At 43.3% G+C, this 26,335-nt stretch overlaps 1 protein-coding gene across 1 annotated transcript in view; it reads left to right on the forward strand.

Annotated features, from left to right (window-relative positions):
* PIDD1 (p53-induced death domain protein 1) overlaps positions 1-26,335 on the forward strand; it is a 1,004,177-nt gene that overhangs the window by 442,766 nt on the left and 535,076 nt on the right. Inside the window, exon 10 of the mRNA XM_044059769.1 lies at positions 24,285-24,435. Coding sequence (XP_043915704.1) covers positions 24,285-24,435 — 151 coding nt within the window. The remainder of the gene's footprint in view (positions 1-24,284; positions 24,436-26,335) is intronic.

The following is a 26,335-nucleotide window of genomic DNA, read 5'->3' on the forward strand; positions in this document are numbered from 1 at the left end:
GGGATATGGGGAGGCCTCGAGCCGGTAAATAGCTCTCGAGCTTTAGTAGAAGGCCGAGTGGGAGCCGAGGATCGGCTCCGAACCCATCCAGCAAGAAAGAAGGCGAGAAGAAGACAACTAACATGGAACTTTATGGTAGATACATAACTTCTTATTTCTTGTCATTGAGCTAGAGCCCATGGCTCTTGCACCAAGCATCTGTTTCTGTAAGGCCCTTTTGTAGAGTATCCACATCATTTGGGGATTCAGTAATGGCTCCCAGTTTGCAGTCATCTGCAAACTTTGTTATCCAGAAGTCCCTTAGTGTTGGCCTGTACTTTAGAGAAGTGGATGCCAAACAAGAGCGGTCCCAGGACTGAACCCTGAGGTACTTCACTTGTCACTTGTCTTGAGCTGGATTTGGAGTCAGCCACTTTTACAGTGTGGGTTCTGTCAGTAAGCCAGTTGGCAACCCATCGAGTGACGTAGGGATTAATGCCCAGCTTAGTAAGTTTATCTATGATTCCAGAGTAGGGGATGGTGTCAAAGGCCTTGGCAAGGTCCAGTTAGGCTATGTGGACTGCCTTACCCTCATCCACGACTCTGGAGACTGATCTGAAGAAGTCAATCAGGTTCAGGAGACAAGCTCGGCCCTTCACGAACCCAAACTGGGTGGGGTTCAGTGTTTGAAGGTTGCCAATATCTTTGTTTATAAGTTCCATGATAATACGTTCCATGGCCTTGCAGATCAGGCTCATCAGACTGATGGGGCGGTAGTCCCCGGGATCCAAGGTGGATCCCCCCTTGTGGAGTGGGATAACTGTAGCGGTGTGCCACTCAGTGGGCACGAAGCCTGAAGTGAGGGTATGATTAAACATGACTCTTAGGTGAGGTGCCAGTTCATTTTGTAGTTCATGTAGTGCACAGCCCGGGATGTCATCTGGTCCCATGGATGCTGTATTCTTAGCTTTGGAGAGTGCGTTTTTTTTACCTGTGTGGTCATTATTACCAGAATTTGGCAATCTTCCGGTATTGAGATGGGCCGTTTACAGGGTGAGAGGGGGTGAAGTTGGCACTGAATCAATCTGCCAGGATATTGGCAATATCCTTGGGATCAGTATATTTAATGCCATTCTGTTGTAGCTCAGAGCAGATCTGAGCATTGCCATTTAGATTCTTGACATAGTTATAGAACGCCTTGTGGTTGTCTTTGGAATCTTTGGCAATTTTATTTTCGTAACTAGCTTTGGAGGATTTTATGAGGGATCTCAGTTTCTTACTGAGGCTGGTAAGGAAATTTTTTGCATTGTGGGATTTTCCTCTTTTCTGCAACAGTTTCTTCCTTTTGTTGCAAAGTTTGTTTATGGCAGGGGACCACCAGATTGGCTTCCTTTTTTTTGGAGGAGAGTTCTATTTGGGATGGCACGATTCATTCATGAGTGGATGTGCTCGTACAATGCCTTAGTGTAGGACTCGGCAGTTGAAATTTCAGTTCCCATCTGCATGGGGGTCATGAAGTTTGTCACTTCTGACTTGAGTAGCATGAAGTTGGCTTTGGAGAAGTTTTTTATGGAGGTTTCTTTACTGGGGAGTGGGGGTGGGATGTGGATGTTTAGGGTGATTAGCTTATGGTCTGACCTGACCACCGAGGGAGTGACTATAGGTGTGGAGCATTGATTTCCCATGTTTGTAATTACCAGGTCTAGGATATTGGAGCCCCTGGTGGGACTATGGATTAGTTGATTCAGGGCATTGGAATTTATAAATTCCAAGAACCGTTGGGCAAAGGTGTTGGTACACGAGTAGTTTTCCCAGTTAATGGCAGGGTAGTTGAAATCACCCAGTATTAGGGTGTTTGGTTGTATCTTAATATTTTCCAGTATGTTTAGAAAGGTGTAGTGAGAATCTTGGGGCATGGTGGGGGATCTGTAGCAAGCTACAATTTGGATTGCAGTCTTACCTAGTTGCACCTGGAGAATTTCAGACCATTGTGTTTGGCAACTAGCCTGGTGGTGTGAATATCCTTGGTGAATATGGACACTCCTCCACCTTTAGTGTTTCGATCCTGGTTTGGTGGCTGAAAAGTGTGTTAAGAGTTGTAGCCTGGTATTGCAGGGGTGCTCTCTGGAGCCTTGAACCAGGTCTCAGTTACTGCACAGATATCGATGTTCTCCATTTTTAGGAGTGCCACGAGAGTGTACATTTTGAGGTTTAGACTTCTAGCATTGAGTAGCATTACCTTCAGATTTTGCATGCTTTTGTACCTGTTACGGTGGTAGTTTTGTCCTTTGAACCTTGCCTAAAAACGGCACTATAGGGGTGGCAAGAACCTTAGTCAGTAACCTGAATCCCAGGGGCGACAGGTGCAGACCATCTCTGGCAAAGCATCGTGGTCTGTCGATCATGTCGTACCAGCCAGACAGATACTGGGTTCCCTTTAAGTGACACCAGAAGCTTTGCCAATTGTTGAAGACAGTCATTTTGTTCTTATATTGTGGTATCTTTCTGGGCGAAGGCAGGATGCTACTCAGGGCTAGGGTCATACCTGCCTGGGCGACATGATCCGAGAGCTCTTCCATGTCTCTTTTCATGTAGTCCAGGGAGGTACGTCATTCACTCCAGCAAGGACAATGACAGAGTCATTTTTGTACTTGTTGTGGAGTGACTTGAGTGTATGCGTTATGAGGCGGATCGTGGCACCCAGCAGGCAGCTGACTGTAATTTTCTCCTTGTTCAGCCTGGTGAGTGGGACATCAGTGTGCTTGACTATAGAGTCACATATGACTAAAGTGTTAGGTACATTGTCTTGCATTAGGGGCTGTTGCTGGGTGGCACACTGGTGTTGTGAGCTATGTGACACTTTGGTTGTGATTGGTGTTTGTTTGCATTTCATCTTAGGAGGTCCTTTTCGCTTGAGCAGGTTACAGTTAAGGGCCTCCTCATATGTGGGTTTAGTGTTGCTATCAGTGGGTATTGGTGGTGTGAGTTTAGAAGGGCTATGTGTTGCTTGAGGTGTAGTGCAGATGTTAACCTTCTCCTCTTGACTGTCTAGCACAATCTTGGGTGGAGAGAGCTTTGCTTCCAGTTTGGCTATGTAAGTGCATCTCTCACAGGTTGTAGTGTTGGGTGGTATGAGGAGAGGGTTGTCTGTGTACATGAAGCAATTGTTGCATTGCCCCAATATGCCCAGATTCACCAGGTGGACAGGAGAAATCACCAGAAGCTGACCCTTGGACATGCCTGGTTTGGTGCTTTTTTGAATAGTACAGGAACTGTTTTCCCTTCCCTTAGCAAGGTACTTTGGAATTATATGCTGTTTAGTGCCTATGATTAATTTTTCCGTAATTAATTATAAATAATTTCTCCTTATTAATAAGGAGAGTTGAGTGCTTGTTTCAGTTTAAGGCTTCCTGGTGCTTTCCAGCAGGTATTAGAGCAAGTGCTAGTCACAGGGATGCTTAAAGGTAAGATGAAAAAAATGGTTTATCCTAAACACTGCAGTGTCCACTAGAGAAGTTAAATGTGAAATGTGAATCAAACCTATCTCATTTTCCACAGAGACATGGTTTCTATGAGAACAAATTTTTTCTTTTATGGCTAAAGTCGTGTCCGAGTTTGCTTTAAGCCAAACTGTCCATCTCCTCGTTTTCTTTCCTGAACCTAAAAAATGAGGAAGAAAGAATATTCTGTACCTTGGATGTCAATGGACAATTGTTTTGATGGAACTAAATCTTTCAGATCTTTGGATCAATTATTCAGTGTTTGTGAAAGTAAGAAAAAAGGACAACATGGGTCAAAGCAGACTATTTCCAAATGGTAGTCTAAGGCAGCAGTACCATAGTCATGTGGTACATCAACAGTCAAGGGGGAACCAGGTCATACTCCCACTTTGCAGATTAGCCATTTTAGCTTGGAATATAGCTTGACAGTGCATTCTCACTCTCAAGTCATCCTACATTTGGTATATTTACCACAATAAATCTATTCCAGGCAGGGTCAAGTCCCTCTCCACCAGGGCCTTGGCTTCATCTGTAGCTTTTTGGAAAGGGTTGGCTTCTGGAAGTATGCTAAAAGCAGCAACTTGTTCCTCTGTGCATTCTTTTACTAAGCACTATAAGCTTGATTCCTTCTCTTGGTGTCGGGCTTTGCTAGGACCATTCTCCAAGGGCACCTGGACTCCTCTTCTTCCTCCTCCCAAAATTTGGAAGCTGTGGTAATCTACCCATGTAACGCAGGCTACTGCGGCATTTATCAGTATGAGGAACATAGTACAGTATAGTATAGTTTTGTGTAAGCAAATAAGAAGTTATGTACTCACCATAACGTTCCATTTGTGTAGGTATCTTCATTTGTCTGCAACCTTTGGGATACGGATCCGATCTCGGATCCGAGCCGGCAACTTCTACCACAGCATAGATCCGAGCTCCTAGCTCCTCCCTTTACCCATAATCCCATGCCAACCCTGACTGACCTCAGATCAAGTTTGCCCCATATAACAACTGTTACTATGTCCCAGAAGAGACTCATCTAGGACAACTCCTAGTCAGAATCGTATTGGTCAGGGGGAAGGAGGGGGGGATGGTTGCAGACAAATGAAGATACCTACTCAGATGGAACGTTATGGTGAGTACATAACTTCTTAATCTGAAGTAGGCACTTCATTTGTCAGCAACCTTTGGGACAGAGTCCCCAGCTACCTGAATCTTGGGTGGCCTTTATGGAAGGATATTCTGGAGCACTGCAGAGCCAAAGGACGCCCTACCTCAGGAGACAACATCCAGTTTGTAATGGCTGATAAAGGTATGAGATGAAGCCCAAGTGGCTGCAGAACAAATATCATCCAAGGGAACCCTAGATCTAAACGCAGCCGATGTAGCAATGGCTCTAGTAGAATGAGCGCGGACTCCCTGAGGTGCAGGCCTTCCCGAACTTTGATATGCTAAGAGGATACAATTAGCTATCCACCATGATAGGGTAACTTTAGAAACTGACTTGCCTAAATTAGTTTTTGCGAAGGAGACAAACAACTGGTCAGATTGTCTATGACCAGCAGTTCGATTAATATAAAAACACAATTGTCTGTGCACGTCCAAAGAATGTAGTTGATACTCTCCTTTGTTCTGATAGTTGGGGAAGAACACGGGAAGATTAATAGATTGATTAATGTTAGCTTCCGAAGATACCTTAGGTAGAAAGGACTGATTGATCCTGAGGTAAACTCTATCCTGATGGAAGGCCAAATACGGTGGTTTGACACAGAAAGCCTGAAGTTCAGAGACTCTTTTAGCTGAAGTAATGGCCACCAGAAAGGCCGTCTTCCAAGAGAGGTATTTAAGATCAACCGTGGATGCCGGCTTGAAAGGGGGCTTTGTCAAGGCCTGTAGAACCAACGATAAATCCCATGGGGGTACTACCTCCCGAACAGGTGGTCTGAGGAGGAAGGTACCCCTGAGAAAAGCTTTACAGAGCTTGGAGGTAATAAGAGGGCCCGACTCATGCCCTACATGATAGTGCGAAATCGCTGCTAGTTGTACCTTGACTGTAGAGCAGCTAGCCCCCTGATGAAAGAGTGTAGTTAGGAAATCCAAAACTGAAGTTAAAGGCGCCGTAAAAGGATCTAAGTGACGGTGCTCAGCCCAGATGGAGAAACGTTTCCACTTACTCCGATAGACCTTTCTGGTGGATGGCTTGTGTGCTGCTACTAGAATAGCTTTGACTGGTGAGGAAATTCTGGGAGTCCTTATCAGGAGTGGAACTAGAGCAACCAAGCTGTCAGCTTGAGGTTGACCAGGTTGGGGGTCGGAAGACCCAGAGGGTGAGTAATGAGATCCGGAATGGGATCCAGAATCCAGGGCGGATGAATCATGTGAGACCATAGGTACGGGAACCACGTCTGACGAGGCCAGAATGGGGCAATGAGGATCATCTTGCTCCCCAACCGACTGGCTTTCTGTAAAAGTTTTAGCATCAGGGGCAGTGGAGGGTAAGCGTAAAGAAGACCGGGAGGCCAAGCATGTACTAGAGAGTCTCTCGGGGACTCCCCCTGAGGGGGGATCAGATCGAAGTAACTGTTGCATTTGGTATTTGAGGGAGAGGCAAAAAGATCGCAACAGGGTTGCCCCCATCGGGCAAACACTCGCTCCGCTACTAGAGGATTGAGAGACCATTCGTATGGGGTCAGAATTGTACGACTGAGCCTGTCTGCTAAGATGTTGGACTGTCCCGGAATGTGCGTTGCAGTGAGAAAGCGGTTGGTGGATATCGCCCATTCCCACACTCTCATGGCCTCGCCACAAAGAGGATAAGACCTGGTTCCCCCCTGTTTGTTGATGTACCAGACAACTGACATGTTGTCTGTTTGTACCGCAATCGTCCCACTCGGAAGAAGGCTGTGAAGTGCCTGCAACGTCAAAAGCACCGCCCTCATCTCTAGGACATTGATATGCAAGGAGGTCTCTATGTCGTTCCACGTGCCTTGGACCGTTCTGCCTGAATAGTGTCCCCCCCCCACCCCAGGTGAGAGGCGTCCGTGGTCACTGTGGCGATGGGAGGAGGCATGGAGAATGGGCGTCCCGTGTGGAGGCTCGGAGACTGGAGCCACCACACGAGCGACCTTCTGCAAGCCCTGCTTAGGGGAATGGGATGAGACAGAGTGTTGCGGGACAGGGACCATTGTACCTGGAGGGTCCACTGTAGGACCCTCATATTTAGACAGGCTAAGGGCAGCAGAGAAATTGCTGCCGCCATGGATCCTAGAGCCCTCAGGACCAAATCCGCCGGTGGGGCTTGGAGTAGGAGGATGGCCTGTACATGCAACCTCAGGTTCTGAAGCCGATCTGGAGTCAGGAAAGCAAGCATTAGTCTGGAATCCAATCTCGCCCCTATGAAATCTATTACCTGTGTAGGAGCCAGAGAGGATTTGGCCATGTTGACAGTCAACCCTAGGCGTGGAGCAAGATTGAGGAAGTAATCCCTGCATGAACAGAGTAGATGCCTTGTTGGGGCGATGAGGAGCCAGTCGTCCAGGTACGGGAAGACCTGAATTCCCTGGAGTCTCAGGTGGGCCGCTATTACTGCCAAGACTTTGGTGAACACCCTGGGGGCTGAGGTCCTGAACTGAAGGTGACTGGCTCCCAGCCGGAAGCGGAGAAACCCCCTGGAGCGTCTGTCCACTAGAATGTGATAGTACGTATCCTTGAGGTCTATCGAGCACATCCAGTCGTTCTCCCGTAACAGAGGGAGAATAGATTGCATCGTGACCATCCGGAACTTTTCTTTGGGGACTGCCAGGTTCAAGAGAGAGAGGTCGAGGATGGGCCTCAAGTCCCCCGTCTTTTTTGGCACCAGAAAGAACCTGGAGTAAAACCCTGATCCGAGCTGATCTGGGGGGACGTGTTGGATGGCTCTTTTTTGTAAAAGCTGCTGAATTTCTGTAGCAGCCGCCTCCCTCTGACTGGGTGGTACGTCGGGGAGGCTTTTGGTTTTGGGGTTTACAATAAAGGGAATTTGGTAACCTCTGGAGATTATTCGAAGCACCCAGCGATCTGTCGTTATGGACTCCCATGTTGCTAGGTGCCTCGAAAAACGTCCCCCGACTGCCTCCAGAGAGGAGCAGTTGGGCAACCCCTCAGTGGTTCTGTGTGGGTCTCTCAGAGAAGGGTTCTCTGGACCCAAAATTCCTGGGACCCCCTCTGCCTCTAGGGCGGCATCCTCCCTGTCCTCCTCTGCCACTCAGCAGACTGGGATTGCTGCGATTTCCGGAACCACATCTTCTTCTGACCCTTTTGATTCTTGGAAAAGGACCTCTGGGGAGCAGAGAAGCGGACTCCGACGGCAGACAGAGTCTTCCCGTCTTTCTCGCTCTGGACTAAAGTGTTGCGAATGGCTTTGCCGAACAGTGCAGAACCATCAAAGGGGGCATTCGCGAATGACGCCTTAAAGGGTTCCGAGAAGTCACAATGTCGGAGCCAGGCTTGTCGCCTCATGACCAGGCCGACTCCGCCAGCTCTAGCGGTTCCCTCAGTGGCATGAGACAAGAGCCGCATAGAGGTGTTAGAAACGGAATGTAGAGTAGACATTCGGGAGGAGTGCAGTTGTTTGTCCCCTTCCGACATGGACTCTGGGGGGGAAGCAACGTATTCTTTTTCGGTTTTGCCGAACAGTGCAGAACCATCAAAGGGGGCATTCGCGAATGATGCCTTAAAGAGTTCCGAGAAGTCACAATGTCGGAGCCAGGCTTGTCGCCTCATGACCAGGCCGACTCCGCCAGCTCTAGCGGTTCCCTCAGTGGCATGAGACAAGAGCCGCATAGAGGTGTTAGAAACGGAATGTAGAGTAGACATTCAGGAGGAGTACAGTTGTTTGTCCCCTTCCGACATGGACTCTGGGGGGAAGCAATGTATTCTTTTATTAGATCCCGCTGCATCCGGATGACATGTGCCATATAGTTCAGTGCCCTTAATGAGAAGGTTGCTGAACTGAAGGCCCGCTTCCCAAGGCGGTCCATCGCAAGCTCTCCTGAGCCAACTCTCTCTTGGTGGCCGCCGCCACCAACATGGCATCCACGGGGGGACCTCTGCTCCAATGGGTTCTCTCTGCAGGGGCACTCAAGATCCTATCTGGGCGCTTGGGGACTGGCTCTACAGTGTCCGGCTCCTTCCAAGCCCTGGTGGAAATAAGGTCCACCAGGGGGTCGGGGGGAGGGGACACCCAAGAGGTAGATGGCCCTGCCTCGAACGCCTCTAGGAATACGGACTCATCGGAGGAAGCATTAGGGGCAGACCAACCCCCCCCTAATCCTAAGCATTTCCATGATGTCTCCAAAGGAGACATCCTCGGGGGGTGATCTTGGGGAGTCTTCCCCTTCATCTAAGTCCGTATCTTCCATAAGGGACTCGGGGGAGTCCACGTGCCTCCTCTTACACTTAGCCTTGTGAGGAACCTCCTCGGGGGGGGGGGCTGTCCGAGGAAGCCTCACCCGCAATGTCATGTTCCGAAGGAACACCCAGAGGCATTGAAGCAGGCTGCCCCAAAGGCCGGGTGATGGGAGCCTGAACCAACTGAGAGGGAGTGCAGGGGGGAGCCGAAGCCAGGACCGGAGGCCCGGATGCACTCAACAGTGCCCCCTCCACTGCAGTGAAAGCCGAGGGGGAGCCGCCCTCGATCGGATCCGAGAGCCGACTCCCACTCGGATCCGAAGCGGGGATCGGACCCGGGGCCGAGACCATCGGATCCGAAGGACCCGTGTGCTCCGACCGGGACGGAGCTGAAGGCACACCGAATCCCTCGGATCCGAAGCTCGGTCCATGGCTCTGAGAGGTCGGATCCGACAAGCTCGAGGGACCAGTCGGAGCCGAAGTGCCCAGCACTGTCGGTTCCGACCCACCCTCGGATCTAACACGGCTCGGCTCCGAACCCAGAAAACTGGTTGGAGAAGGAGCGATTGGAGCAAAAAATGGGGTCAAGCTCCCCCCCGGAGGGGGGGGAGGCAAGAGCACTCCCATCTGCAGCTGGGCCTGGATGAACCTCCTCATCATTCGGTCCATGTCTGCATCTGACATACTAAAAGTGGACCTCGAAGAGGCCACCGAGGCAGGCCTGCAGTGCCGCCTCGATGACCTCGACGGGGACCGGGGATTATAAAATAAAGGAAACACACCCACTAGGCCCCTATACACGCCACACACACACACTACGACCAGCGAGGGCAGGGAGGAGAAGGACCACAAATTAAATTAAATTAAATTTAAGAGAGGTAAAAAAGGGCTATAGGGAATGCCTAAACAATCGCTCTCACTCACACAAAGAGAAAGGAAGAAAAATTGAAAAATTTTTTCTCACAAAGTTCAACTATGCCAGGAGCTCAGGAACCTAGCTTGTAGCTTGAAGCACGGCAAACTAGATCTGAGGTCAGTCAGGGTTGGCAGGGGATTGTGGGTAAAGGGAGGAGCTAGGAGCTCGGATCTATGCTGTGGTAGAAGTTGCCGGCTTGGATCCGAGATCGGATCCGTATCCCAAATGTTGCTGACAAATGAAGTGCCTACTTCAGATCTTACTTTAACAGTTGATGTTCAAGTGATTACTGCTGCAGTAGCTACTCCCTTCTTCTATCCCCTCTGCTTCTTGCTGTGTTGTTTTTGCAAGGCTGTAGACTTTTACTTTTTGTTATTCTTAGCATTGTCCTTTTAGGGGTCAGCCTGCCTTTGTCTGTTGGCTTGGAAGCTCTGAAGGGCTTGGCACCCAAACCTTTCTATTTAATCAGATCAGCTCACGCTGACTGATGGTTTGGGTGTGTGGAAGGTACTTGGGCTACTTATGCCTTAGGCTGCTGCAACAGTGATCATTTGAACATCTACTTTTATGGTAAGTTTACTTACTCAGCTGTACTTTCTGTACCACTTATGGATTCTAGGTCCCCTTTTAGTGGTCACAGACTACATCGCAGTAATGTGGTTTGTGAACCAACAAGGAGGTACAAGGTAATACCCTTTTTGCCGGTTGGCAGTAATGGCCTGAGAGCTAACCTTACAGCATTCTCTGATGCTTCAGGCCTCATACATACTGTCAGAGCAAAACATAGTGACAGACAGACTAAGCAGACCTTGAATGGACTCTCCTGAGTGGAAACACAGGACAGAGGTTTTCCAGAATTTGGTCCAGATGTAGGGACCACCTCAGATAGATCTGGTCGCCTCCTTTCAAAACAGCAAGTTGGAAAAATTCTGTTCAAGACATCCTTGCAGTCATGGCTTGGAGGACAGATGTCTCATTCCCTTGGATGGTTTATGAAGGGAGTGCTGCATTTGAGACCTGATTGAAAGCAAATTCATCCACTTTGGAATCTTGATTTTGTTCTTGAAAAATTGTCCTTCTCTCCTTTTGATCTTGCTGTTCAGACTGATTTAAAGTTCATCACTTCAAAAACTGTTTTGCTTATTGCTCTGACATCTGCAAGTGAGTTTGTGAGCTGCAGGCTCTCATGGTAAGCAAATCCATCTTTTATGCCAAAAGTTATTTCTGAATTTATCCTGAATCAAACAGTCAGTCTCCCAGTTTTCTTTCCTGAACCTAAAAAATGAAGGGAGATATGATTCTGCATACCTTTGATGTGCACAGGCTGCTCAGGTACGACTTTGACAAAACTAAGCAATTCAGGAAGGCTGGGCAGCTGTTTATATTCTGTTCTGGGGCTATGGAAGGTCAACCTGTCTCTGAACAATTTCTGCTTATTACTTGTACTCTGCTGTTGTTTTTTCTTGCACCTATCATGGTAAATCTGTTCCAGACAAGGTTAAGGCACATTTTAACAGATCCTTATCCTATTTGATGTCATATTGGGAAGGTGTAGACTCTAGAAACATTCTAGATAAAGCAACGTGGTCCTGTGTTCAAACCTTTACAAAGCACTACAAACTGGATATTTTCTCAAGTTCCAGAGCAGGCTTTTCTGGTTCCTTATCCTTCCACCTCCCAGGTAGTGTAAGCTTTTCTACTTGTATGTCACTGTGGCAGTATGAATGATGAATGCCTTACAATTGTGTAAGTCTGCCTTACCCATAACAGTAGATATTCAAATTTCACACTTAGTGTCAGTACCCATCCTCCACCCCCTTGTTTTTTACATATATATATATATATATATATATATATATATATATATATATATACACACACATATCTATATATTTATATATATATATATACACACACACACACACACACACACATACATATATAGTTAGAAAGTATTCAACTTTTTCTGTTGTTGGTTGGCTTTGATTCTTTGTGTTGCTGTTTTTTGGTTGAGAATTAATTTGGTTGGTTTCAGGTAATTCTTGCTTCCAGTCCTTCTTGGTGCTTCCTACTAAGCACCAAAAGCCTGAACTCCTGGCTTCCTGTGACATGGGTTAAGCTTCCCTGATGGGAGGGGCTTAACCAATCCCCTATCACAGGGAGTCAGAGGAGAGAACCCATATGCCACTGAGGCAGTGTGAAATTTGAACATCTACTATTACAGGTAAGTAGGACTTGTGCAGCTGTATCTTTTTGCCATCTGTTCCATTTGACAGAGTCCAGAGCAAGGGTTTCAAACTCAGATTACCATGAAGGATGCATGAGAATAAACACTCTCAACTAAGGGTCACATTCTCCATAACAAAACAAAAGTTTTTTCAGTGAAACTAGAAATGTAGTATAGTAGATTTCTTAGCCATATGCTGATTTGAGGGATGCTTATGACGAGGAATGCGAGTTTGAGATCCCTGATCTAGAGTGATAGACAAATGTAGAGAAAAACATATACAAGTCTAGCAGTCATGTTCTAATATTTTTATATTGTATGTCATGGGACGGTATCAAATCTCTACATGTAATCCAAATACTGTCTGCATAATCTTTCCAATGTTTGACAAGTTAATATCTGCACATGATAAATTAAGACCACAAATGTGTACTGGACAAGTGTGCCCCTGATGTAGGATGATGCATCCTTCAGTACATTTTCATCAAGTGTTACATTCAGACAACCTGTGTGGGTCATGTTTGAGAATTATCCTGAGGCTCTGAAGGCATGCTTATTTTTATGCCCGAGTTTCTGCTTATCTTTTGTGTTACAAGGCTGCAGTTAACATCTTCGGACATCAAGAGGAAGGAGAAAACTAGATCTGTGGTGAAGGTATTAATATATTCTACAATGACTTGTGCAAAAGAAAGTAGAAAAGGTTGTCGCCAAACATAGGGAGCCTATGACTAGAAAAATAACCAGAATACCTATAGAGGTATTGGAGATGATTTGGAAATTTTATAAAAGTTTGTATAAAGCAGAGGATTGTGCAATCAGAAATATTTATGAAAGACTTAATTATATCAGGGTTGGAGGGAAGGTGGGGTTCAACAATTAGTAGTTAAGATAGGAAAAGAGATAAAAATGGTGATGTATAATCTATCAACATGGAAGTCTCCACGAACAGATGATATTTCTGTGGAAGTTTGGAAGTTAAGAGTTTGACAGTTTTTTAAAAGGAGGGAAATCACCAACATCTTGGAAGAAAAGTGAGAGTAAAGCCCTTTCACTTCCAGCTTCATACAAACCCATTTCAATTTTAAACCGTGATTATAAAGTGTTTATGTTTATAACGGCTGAGAGAATGGCAAAGGTATTGCCAAAATTGATAAATATGGATCCATGTAGTTTTGTGGAGGTGAGGCAAACATTTGACAACATGATGACTTAGATGGAAGCACAATGTAAGAAAATGCTGCTGATGTTGGTAGGTCTTGATGCAAAGAAAGGATTTGGTGGAATGAGCTGTGATTGTTATAAGTAGGACACTGGCGGCATTTACATTTACATTCCCCTGATAGAATAATAGATAACATGGTAATCCAGAAAGCTCGTGTCAGGTGTGATACTTCACCTGTGATCCAGAGGGTGTGAAGACTAACAAGAAACAGATTACAAAGGATTTGTCCAGATAAAATCACTTTAGCTTATCAGTCTGGAAGACTCTCTCTCTGATGCCTGCTGTGTTGGCAGAATAAAAACACCTTGTTGAAGTTTCAAGTAGTTTATTCAGTTAAGTAAGTAAGTAGATGTATCAGTGTTCTTGCTTTAAACAACCAAACCCTCATTGGAATCTTAATTTTGTGTTAGAGAAGCTAACACTTGCTTCATTTGAGCCAGCTAACCTGGCTGACGGGTCTACGCTAAATATTCGAACATCCAAAATTTTGAATGTTACATGGTCCATGGTCAAGACCAAATGTTCGACATTTGGATGTTCGAATAACAAATAAAAAAAAAATTTAAAAAGAAAAACACACCTTAACAGTGTGAGTAGGGGGACAAGCCCCCCTGCACCCCCACACCCCCCTACTTAAAGATACCACCTCCAAGACCGCACTTCAGTGCAGAAAAGGGAAATTCTCCCTATCTGCACTGTATGGCGCTGTTGAAAGTCAGTCTTCGAACACTTGAAATTTCGAACATTTGGTCTTGGCCATGTAACGTTAGAAATTTTAAGCGTTCCAAGAATTGACATAGACCCTGGCTGACTTAAGGTTCTTAACATGGAAAACTGTTTTACTGATTGCTCTGACCTGTGCAAGGAGGGTATCTGAGTTGCATGCTCTTATGGTGAATCAACCCTACCTCATTTTCGATGGGACAGGGTTTCTTTGAGAACTTATCCTTCTTTTATGCCTAAAGTGCTATCTGAGTTTACTTTAAACCAAACTATCCATCTCCCCATTTTCTTTTCTGAACTGAAAAATGAGAGCGAGGATGCTGCATACCTTGGATTTCCACAGACAACTGGGGTGCTATCTTAATAGAACAACATTTTTCAGATCTTCAAATCTATTATTTCATATGAAGGTAAGAAGAAGGGATACATCTGTGTCAAAGCAGGCTATTTTCAAATGGTTGTTTAAGGCTATTCCCTTTTGTTATACTCACCTCAACAAAACTATTCCAGGCAAGTGCAAGGCCCACTCTACCAGAGTCTTGGCTTCATTTGTGGCTTTTTGGAAAAGGTTGGATTTTAGATGTATTCTAGAAGTAGTAGCTTGCTCCTCTGTACGTACATTTACAAAGCAGTATTTGCTTTATTCCCTCTCTAGGTCTACATCAGACTTTGTTAGGACCATTCTCCATGTCTCCTGGTCCCTTCCACTTCTCACCTCCCAGTTTGCATAAGCTGTGGTAATCTACCCATATATCTTGGGCTACTGCAGCAGTTATCAGTATGAAGAGCATAGTACAGTTGTGTAAGTAAACTTAACCATAACAGTAGATGTTTGAATAATCACTGCTGCAGTAGATGCTCCTTCTATTCATCCCCCTTGTTTATTGGTGTGTTGTTTTTTTCCAGGGTTTGGACTTTTACTTTTTGTTATTCCTACATTATCCTTTCAGGGCTTCGCTTCCCTCTGTCTGTTGGCATGAAAGCTCTGAAGGGTTTAGTGGCCAAACCTGTCATTTAGTCAGTTCAGCTTGAACTGACTAATGGTTTGGGCAGGTGGAAAGTGCCTTGAAGCTTTGTAAGCTGGCCGGCTATTACATCATTGCAGGATATAATCCATAAAGCTAAGGCTACTACAGCAGTGATCATTCAAACATCTTATGATAAGTGTACTTACACAACTGTACTTTTCTGCAGCTATTCAGAGGACTGTAGGAATGTTTTATTAAGAGAGCTTTCTGCTCAACATGCAGTTGCAGCAAGCAATACCTGCAACCTCTGGGGGTGTATATCTTGCATTTAGCTTTTTCCACATGCATGAGTGTATATAAGACCATTGCAGATTTTGAAAACTATTTAGATTTGGTCCAGAAATCATTTAGAAATGATAATTCTATTGTTTTTTAAGAATATTAGTGGTGGGAGGCATACCTCTAAATCTGGAAAAATCAGAAATCAGGACAAAAGCCCATAAAAAGTAGATTCAACTGGCCAAAAAATTGGAACACTAATTAGCATAAATCTGCATACATAATCATGAAGTCCCGCCCACTCCATTGGAATTGTGGGATACCAGCATGAATATTGAAGTCACTAAAATAATAATAAATAACGACAGACATTTCAATTTCAGACATCATATCCCTCAGAAAATACAAAATAATGTAAAACCTGTTATTTTAGCAACTGTAGTTTACAGGAGCAATATTTAAAATCTGTCCCTATTTTTGGGCCTTTGTCCCACCATTATTTTTGGTTTTGTTTCTCCAGATTTCACGCTTTGAGAGATTGAGAGGTATACCTTAAAGAATTAATCTGCTGATGGATGGCAGAAAGGGCATGTAGCATATCTAAGTTTTCAAATACATTGGGGTAAGCACTTTTTCAAATACTCCAAATCAGATATTTCTTGCCAAAATACATTGGTATTTTGTAGCACAACCCACACTTTTGATTAGTGAAGAGGACTTTATTTCACTGTATTAGCAAATTTGCATTTATTGCTGCCAAATTTTAAGATACGAATAAAAAACCTGTTATGTTTACAGTAAATTACAAACACAGTCAGAACATGGTTGATTTTCTGCCAAAACACCAGGACACCTGGACGCCTACCATTTTGCTGTATTTTTTCATCCAAGAATACAAGTGCTTACATCTGTGGTTTTCAGATGAAAAACCAAGAAAGTGTAGATATTCTGTTGAGAAGTACTGTCTGTCTCTTTTTAAAACCAGAAGTATCTAGCACCATCTGATCCAGAAAATAACACTGCATTGTTTTTATACAGTATACCAGAACAGTTCTGTCTGTTGCAAAGACTGCAAACCAAATAATAATCCAATTTCAATCTTCCGTAACATTATATGGGTTTCAGAAGACATGTTCACAGTGTAAACATTGTCAACAGCAAATACTTTATTGACAAAATAAGCATACAGAATATCTCCGAAGATCACTTAATATCTTATGCTTGCATTACTTAACTAATTTTGGAAATATGCTTTATTTTCAGCACTGTGCATTTTATACCTTATGTTGCTTTCACTTTAATTACTTAAAAGTTTTCCATTTTGTTTTCTTTTTCTTAGTTTGTGTGATACTATTTTGTATTTATACTGATGGTGCAGTGGTAGTGTTGTCTCCTCACAGCAAGATGTTGTCTGGTTCGATTCTCGGCTGGGGTGCCTTCTGTGCGGAGTCTTAATGCCCTCCCTGCATTCATGTGGGTTTTCTCCAGATGCTCCAGTTTCCTCCCACATCACAAAGACGTGCGTTTGGAGCCTTTCTCCCAGGGCCTCCACTGAAATTGGCTTTGTTCCAAGTCGGACTTTCCTGGTTAACAAATGTTAAATAAATAAATATTTCAGAGGATGGATACTGTCCTAGTGTCGCATTGAGCTATCACGCATTATCACCTGTTATAATAACAGGACACAGACATAGCAGCAACCTGCAATTCATGTGCCACATGGAAATATTTATTAGCCCTGCTTAAACCCAAGAATATGCCCTCATTTGGTCATGGTGAAAGCACAGCTGTTCATCCACGTTATAATAAAAAATTCTGTAGACTCACTGCTCACTTTATATATTAATTAAAGTGTGAATCAAGTTATTAAACATATTTTTAATCATACAAGGACAAAATTAGTTTATTTTATTTTCATATTTTTAAAGCAACATAAATTTATCAAATTCAAGCCCAATACATTTGAGCAGTCACCTGTACCTTCTTTAACTCTACTGGAATTTGCCCTTCCTCTATCTGGGACTTCCTGATACACTCGTGAATCTGATTGGTCTTTGTCTTGAGCAGTATAAACGGTTGCATAACTAAGATTAGTGTTAAATAACAGTCAAAATGACAGAAAAAGAACTTTTAACAAGTGCACATTTGTTGTGCATAGAACTGAATATAAAGTGCTGGAATTCTACATTTCTTCTTCCCCACAACAGTTTTGTTTTCCATATAAGTTAATGTGCTGCTCCCATTACGGAATCAACTCCCTACTTCACCCTGGATCTAACAACAACCCTTGCCCAAACCCTGAAAAAACTCCACCTGAAATAGCCTTTCTCTTTAAGAATTACTTTATCGACACCATAACAAAAACTTACTACCACCTTCCCACCTACTAATGCCAACTCACCAGGTATTCCACCTTTGCACTTGCCTACGAATCCTCTTCCTTCCTTCACACTAACACCCATTCCCAGCTCCACTATCAGAAAACATCTCCTCAAACTCAAGCCCTGTACTAATGCCCCTGGTACCTTACCTGCTGAATACTTACAACTCTCAGCCTCCACCATTGCATATCCTATCAGCATCCTCCCAAACAGATCCATTCAGGAATCTTGCATACCTGATATTTTGAAGAAAGCATTTATTCTACCACTTCTCAAAGGTGGCAATAACCCTGATATTTCAAATTTCCGCCTCATTGCCATTCTCTCCCCAATCTCAAAATTTCTAGAGAAATGTATCCATACCCAGCTCCTCAGTTACCTGATACAACACCAAATACTCTCTCCCACTCAACACGGCTTTAGGCCAGGACATAGTACTAACACAGCCCTCATTTCATTACTTGACACGGTAAACAGAGCATGAGATGCTGGAGACTTAGTCTCAGCATTATTTCTAGATCTTTCAAAGGCATTTGACCCCCTTATCACACTCCCTCTTGCTTAATAAACTCACCAATCTCGGACTGTCTCCTCCTACCATACTGTGGTTCACTAACTACCTCAACAACAGGCAGCAATCTACTAAATGGCTACATGCTTCCTCCCCTTTCATAACCACTAACACATGCATCCCCCAAGAATCAATACTGGGCCCCCTCTTATTCAGCATATTTGTCAATAACTTTCATTCCTTTCTCATCCATAGCAGAGTCATCCAATGTGCAGATGACTCAACTATCATCTGCTCTGCTAAATCTGCCTCCACTTTACAGTATCTCACGTAGCACTTCCACAGCGACCTGGATGTCCCACAACCATCTCACTTTCATCCCCAATAAAACACAACTTTTAATATTTATCCTCACTAAATCCAGCTCTGTGGACAAGTCACTCTTCTCCATTCACTCCCAAAATAACACCATTATTGAAGTTGTCCCCAGTACCAAATTTCTAGGAGTCATCATTGATGACAAGTTAATATTTGACCTGCATATTTACAGTAAAATCAAAAAAAGAACATCAAAAACTAGGTGCCCTGTACAGGCACAACTATATTCTCAGTCTCTTTGCCAAAAAGGCTCTGGCCTCTTCCTTCCTGCTTCCTACACTTCTCTATGGTGCTCCTGTCCTCACAAAACTACAGTCCTCCTTGCAAGCAAAACTAGACTCTTGTTATAACAAAGTCGCCAAATTTGCTATAAATGCAAAACATCTTTCCCATCATTGTTCCACTCTGCATCAACTTAATTGGCTAGAATCCCAACACTGTCTCACATTCCTACATCTAACTACAACCCATGAGCTCATTTACTACCCAAATCTTGCCCTTCCCTTTCTTCCATTTTGTCCATGTATCATCCAAACTGGCTCCTAAGGTCTGAAAACAAAATGCTGCTATCCATTGAGAAACCCAAACTCTCAGCCGGCCAAATGTTGTATTCCTACTATGTATCTAAGGCATGGAATAATCTCCCCCCATCACTCAGCGCAATTAGGAACTTGACCTCCTTTAAAAATTCCCTCAAACTGCATCTGTCTTCTAAATGGCTATGCCCCTGTTCTCAAACACACAACCACAACTCTTGACTTCATCTCCCAGTGCTATACCTCTAACCTTTCACATCAATCTCCATCCTTCTCCCTGTGACTTTTATTGGGCGTATACAACCTCCCCACTTATACCCCTCTCTATCTTTCACTCTGTACTTAATCTCCTCACAGTTACTCACCTGGAATGTATCACTTTCTTGTGTACTTGAATCCACCCTGTGCATCAGTGTAAATAGCATTCAAAAACATATTCTCAGAAATTGTCTGTCATTACTTGTTCATATCAATGATTTTATTTTTCTTTATTCCAACACTATTGCCTCTATTACACAAAGTCTTGCAATATAATTGTTCTGTATGATTTTTACATGTCAATGATTCTATTATTATATGTTACTGATTGTATTTTTCTTCATACACCTTTGCTGCGCTATTTACCAGTCTCATGCAATGTAACTGTATTGTACTATCTTGTTTTTCTAAGTGATTTTCACTCTAATTGTATGTATCGTTGTGGAGCTTTTCTCCCCGGGCCTCCACTGAAAATGGGCTCTTTACAGGCCCAATGGACTTTCCCGGTTAACAAATGCAATCAATACATAAACTTCATAATTCAAATGAAAAGGGATTTGGTTTACATTATGTCTTATGTGCATACAACTTGCTGTTCAATGGTTATTGATACCATATTCAAATCAAATAGCTCCAATTTTTGCCCCACGTATAATGCCATGTGTCCACATGTCTCAACAGTTCCCAATTTTCAGGAACACCCTTGATCTTTGGCTTAAATTCTGAATCTGCTGCTCGGTCTCTCTTGAAGTGTGGGATTTTGTCGGATAACAGGCAATGATTACTATAACCATTACCAACCACATGATGCTAAATTGCAATTATTAAGTTTTGACTCTAAAGAAAATGATTTAACACAAATATCGTTAGTCTATCAACTTCCTAACTAAATACCATGAGACGAGCGTCTAAAAATGTCCCTCCCTATTTTTTTCATTGCCCTAAATTTTTGATGTAACAGATCGAGAGCTTGCTTCCCAGCAAGTCTGGGGACTTTGTACCCAATTACTTTTGGATTTTCCCCAAGTGTTGAGGTTAAAAGGCAAAACTGAAGTTTGCTGAGTAGAGCAGAACTAAGTGTTCAGTGTAATAATAAGTGTGTTTAATCCCATAAGAATATCACCAGACTAGACAAATGAGTAGTTCTTTATTATACTTACGAAGCAACGGTAGCTCTTTTATCTACGGTTTTTCACTTCCTGTAGCTGCTAAAACCCCTTTGATGTTTCAGGTTACTTAGGGGAACAGAGACTGCCAGCTTAGAGTTCTAGCACAGCACAGCCGCATAAAATATATCCAAACGGGTGTTCCATGTCTCAACTCTTGAACCAGCACAAGCCGTTCTCTCTTACTGGCAGTCAGGCACGGTCTCACGGTGCTGACGTCATCACCCACGCCCCTGGCGGTGCGTGTTGACATCATCGTTGTAAAAAAAAACATAAATAAAGAAAAAAGTCATGATTTAAAGTGGCCACTCAGAAATTCGTTGCACTCTATTATTTTAGCCTATAAACCTGGAAATTCCGAGGAATTTAGTACTGTTGAGAGGTATGAGAGAGGCCTCTGTCATCTTGGCAAAGTGGATGCCATTGATACCACCTTACATTGACCCAGGAACTGACCATGAACTGTTGAAGTGATTATATTGGGGGGCATACATCAAGAATCTGTTAGTGCAGGCTTACTGGTCACTTCAGGAAAGGTCTATAAAGATGCCACCCTGAAAAAGATGAAAGCAGCTGCAAGTCTTCAGTTTGCTTTTCAGGACAACGTCTATCCAAGACTTCTATGGATCGGTATGGACGATTCTTCAGTGACATGGCACATCACCATACAAAAGGACATAAAATAATTTAACTTGCATAAGAAGGTACTTCATATTTGGAAATGGACAATTCGAATCCAACATAGCATTCTGAAATTTGCAGAGTGTGTGTGTGTGTGTGTGTGTGTGTGTGTGTGTGTGTGTGTGTGTGTGTGTCCTTCATATAACCAAAACACCACTTGCCCGACTTTCAGAAGATCAAGCTGAGAACACCGACTGCTCTGAACACTGACGGGTAACTAACGATAAGTAACTGCTTGGCCAGGATGTTGACCTTTGCTCTTACCTCCATGGTAGTGCGATCTCAGAGTTGGTATATTTTGTTAGGGGGGTGTGGGGGCTGAAGCCCACCACGTGGGTGTGTTTTCCTGGATTCCGTTTTAGTGTGCTTGTCTGGTTGGCCAATGGATTTCTTACTGTTAGTTACCCGTCAGTGTTCCAAGCTGTCTGTGTTTTGTGCTGTCGGCTCGATCTTCTGAAAGTCGGGTAAGTGGCGTTCCGGTTATATGAAGAGGATCCAGTGTGTGTGTGTGTGTGTGTGTGTGTGTGTGTGTGTGTGTGTGTGTTTGATCTCTCCATGACAGTAGAATCCCATAGCAGATTCCATAATCAGAAATATTTTTTTCTGGCCATGGAAAGGCATTTGGGTTTTTCAAGTTGAAGAATTATTGAGTATGCCAAAGATGGATTTTCTTGCTTTTCATCCTGACAGTCGGATTTTAACCTTTGTTCCTTTCTTCAGAACCACATTGTTTAGAAGTAGGATGCCTTTTCTTTTTCTTACACTCCAGATCCTACTTATCCCACTGATTCAGAAGTTTATTTTTAAAAGAAAGCAGGAAATTGCAAATTGGATCCTAACTGCTCCACCTTGGCAAAATACAAACATCGTTGTCCATGTTGATGCAGCTCAGTAGTGAACCACTTAAGATATTACATCTGCAAAGGAAGTTACTGGCTCATCGTTTAATGTGCTTCACTTGGACCTACCTCAGATTTGTGAACCTGTCAGCCTTGAAGACAGAATTCTGATCCCTCTGTGTAATCTATTTTCCTCTTAAGTAACTGAAAATTTTTAGAAGTCAAAAGGCCTACCATGAGAAAAATATGCCTTCAGAAGTTGGAAAGATTTGTATTTTGGGCATCCTGTAATGGTCTAGATTATTAAACTGCTCAGTATTATGTCTGCTGGCTTATTTTAGGTGATCATTATGAAACTAAGCAAGCCTATTCCCTAATTAAAGTTCATATTTCTGCAGTATCAGCGTGTTTTCTAATCTGTTGCCTGCTAACTACTAAGCATTTACTTAAAGGAGCTTCCTTTTGAACATGCCCATTCTGAAAACTTGAAAGATCTTTCCTTTAAATTGCATTTATGGATAACCATTACTTCAGGCAGAACATTTTTTAAGTTTCAAGGAATTTATACATGTTCATGTATAAAACTTTTTATACTGCCTTACATTGTGAGGTTGCAATTGAAGTCTAGCCTTTTTTTAATGCCAAAAGTAGTATGAGCATTCTCATTAAAGCAGTCTCTTCAACTGTTGTTTTTCTACCCAGACCACCAAAGTGCTGCAGAACCCCTGTTACGTACATTAGGTATCCACAGACAGTTGATATTTTGTATTATAAAGACTCTACAGAAGAAAAAAATGTATCATTGTGTATCTTTCACTAAGTAATCCTCGTCTAACTAGCTGGCCCATTGTATTACTTTCTGTTATCAGTACAGTAGATCACCTCCGGGCCTTGTTAAATTGCATTTTACCAACGCAGCATCTGTATTTCAGTATATTTATGAAATGTTTTCACTTGGGACATTTTAGACACAGTGACATAAGTTACTGTGCTTACTTTTACAAAACACTACATCTTTTTGAAGGTCATAAGGTAAGACAGGTTTTGGCATGGCTACGAAGAATCCTGCAACTGTCCACCTCCCAGGGGTAGCAATGTGGTTGGGATTCCACCCAAATGTTTTGATGTACTTTTACAGTAAACTCTGAAATATCCTATTACAGCTGTGTATGACAGTTGTTATAACAGTAGATCTTTGAGGAAAGGTCAGTGTAACAGTAAATATACCCACCCCCAAATTATTGTTATTGCTGGAGTAATATCTGCTGCTGTTGTCTTTGTATACTAGCTTAAGTGGCACTTTGGCATCCTAATAGATATGTCTCTCACAAGCGCACTTCTCCTTACAGATATGTCTAGCCTCAAAGAACTGAAGAGGGTGCCTCCCAGTGCTGCTTATGCCACTTATGTTAGCACCTTTGTTGATGTGTGACAAACATTAACCTTTGTAGGGAGTAAAGCACCTCTAGGAAAAATGGCCTATGAGTAAACTCCAACACTGTGATTCAGTTTACTGAATCTTTGACCTCTTCTTAAAGGTCTTCAGTTATAGTTAAAAAAAAAAAAAAATATATATATATATATATATATATGTATATATATATATAATATATTTACTTTATTTGTATTAGAAAAAAGTCATGGAAGAGTGGCTGGGATTCTACAATGCAAATAATGAAGACGTATTTAAATAGAAACACGTGATTGTCATGTTGAGGATTAATAAAGAATACTCAGAGGCAGTAGCTGTAGTCTCCATATGGTCTGCATTACCTCTGAAACAACTTTGCACCGCATGAAATCCTAATCAGTGTCGCTACCTGATTATAATTTAAAACATGTACACCTCATATCTAACAGTGAGCATGCTTCTGTACAGCTTACCTACAGAGCTTTATTAGAGCAGCATCACCAATTTTGTTTTGCTTTCTTTCGCAGGACTGAAGTAAAACATGGAAGGTCATGAGAATGGAAGCAAAAACTTTGAATCAAAATAATGTGTTAAAACCTAAATAATCAGGAAGAGCAGGGCAGGTTTAGAAGATCCACTGCAGACAGGTGTTTGAAATTTATTAATGTGGTACAAGAAATTAACATCCTTCAAATAAGGAATTATCACAAGAACAGGAGAAATAATTTGGGAGAACCTGATGTAGTGCAGGGATTAGGTGATCCTTGTAGATCTTATTTGTTATTACCCAAGAAAGCATTAGAGTTGTAGAGTATAGGGTGGAAGAGTAGTGTTTCCAATTTTTTTTTCTTGCTTTTGAGTGATCCTGATTGGTGCTTGAATAAATTGTAGTTTCTGTAATTTTCATCGAAGGTTTTGTTTCTTTTTACCTAGGTACTGGCTCTGGTACACTACCAAGACATATGTTGGTGGCATTGCGAAAAAGGTATATGAAAGGCTGAGAATGTATCAGGTTAATTTTATCGCCCTGCAGAGGAAGAAAGACCCAGAGCAAGTCCTCCTGCAGTGTACTCCTAAACACAAGGTATTTGTTGTTATTGTGTACAGCCTAAGTAAAGTGCAGATAATCTCTAATGAACAGTGGGCAAACAAATGATCTGATATCAATTTTCATTCATTCCTCAACCAATGGAACTCTGAACCGACTCGGCTGTTCTGCGAGCCAAAAAACTGTTGAGTTCCCTTCCTACCCATAATGCTGTAAGCCGAATCTCCCACAGATCTCATTTGCCACTTTCAAGATAAGCAGAATTTTGTTCCGTTTTGTTAGATTTCTGTCATCTGTAGCTACGATCTAACTTTCTAATTTCTGCTGTGTGTATTGTGTAACGTTTCCTTTCCTGCCCTTTTTACACACTAATGTACTTTCCGATTACCATTGTTGGTATTTTTACCCTTCCTTTACACTCTGATGTATTTACACAAAATACCATAGTTGGTATTCCTTTTCTGCCTGCCTCTTCTGTCCAAAAAAAAAAAAATCTGTCTTTCTTTAGTTGTAGCATTTGCATGCTGTACAGTTGTGTTTGTATGCGCCATCTGTCACTTTGGTCAGTATTCCTGAAAAAGGATTTAAAAAGTGTGAACAATGTGGGCGCAAAATGCCACTCGTGGACTCCCACCAATTGTGTGTTTAGTGTTTAGGCCCTGCCCATTTAGACTCTAAATACTCTGTTCTGCTGAGTTCAACCCCAGAGTTCTTACAGAGAGGCGGAACAAGCTCATTTTGAAGGGTCTTCTGCCTACTCACTTTTCCACTGCTATTGCTGGAGTTTAGTCACCTGCTTCAAAACCATCCAGAAGATCCAGATCCTCAGACTCAGCAGCTTCCACTTCCTCGAAACCGGGGAATCGAAAGCTCAAGTTGGATCAGACTGCATCTGGGACCAGACCTTCCTCGGAGCTGATTAAGTTGGTTGCTGCTGCTGTTCCTTTGGAATAATCTCGGGGTTCTTTGGCTACAATGGTTTCGGATCCGAGGCCTCTGCCTGGTACTGTCTGCTACCCTAGCTTAGACCTAGTGCCGTTCAGGGTACCCTCGCCTTTTTTTAGAGTGACGCTCTAACTTACCATCGGTGTACACAACTCACTTCTTCAGAAGTGTCATGGAAAAGGCTACGGAGAGGAGGATGAGGAGATTCTTTACAGAGTATTTTCAGAAGGGAGTCTTCGTGGTACCTAACACTTCAGATCAGGAACAATGCCCTTTCACTCCCCCACCAAGTGTGGTTCCTCCTGTGACCCAACCTGTGGTTTAGAGTCCCTGTGTTTATGGTCCATCTGTGTAAGTTCCAAAGAGGTTGTCTGCTTCAGATCTGACTATTACTGTTAGTGCGTTGGCTCTAACGTCTTCAGATCCAGAAACTCTCGGAGCTGAAGCTTCCAGGTCAGATCCGGGGGGATAAGATCGCCTCCAAGGTTTTTGGAGCCATATGTTCCTCTTGGAGCTTCAGCATTTGACAGTTTGGTTCAGGCTGCCACCTCAGGGGGCCAGCCCTTGGAGCAGGGAGAGGTAGCGGGCCAGAGACTCCTCCTCCCATCTCCATTGCCTTCCTTCTCCCTGGAGTGGTCAGCATTTGAGGTCATGAAGAAGGTAATCTCAGCTCCAGTGGAGCAGGTGGGCCTTTCCTCCTTGGATCCAACCCTGAATTTTCATCTGTCTGTGCCCCGTGATCCACATTACTCCCCTCCACTGGGACAGCCAGCCCAAAGCTTCCAGTCTATCCAGCCGGGCATTGTTATTTCTTCCGACACTTTAATGGAACACCCCACAGAAGACGTTCCTTGGAAGATAACATGTAAGAGGAAGCACTTGGACTCCCCCAGGAGTCTGTCACAGAGGACATTGACTTTGATGAGGGAGAAGAGTCTCCCAAGTCACCACCCGAAGACATCTTCTTTGGAGACATTCTTGAAATCCTAAG

This window comes from Protopterus annectens, chromosome 17.part0 (assembly GCF_019279795.1).
Source record: "Protopterus annectens isolate FY-2018-M chromosome 17.part0, PAN1.0, whole genome shotgun sequence".
Lineage (NCBI taxonomy): Eukaryota > Metazoa > Chordata > Ceratodontiformes > Protopteridae > Protopterus > Protopterus annectens.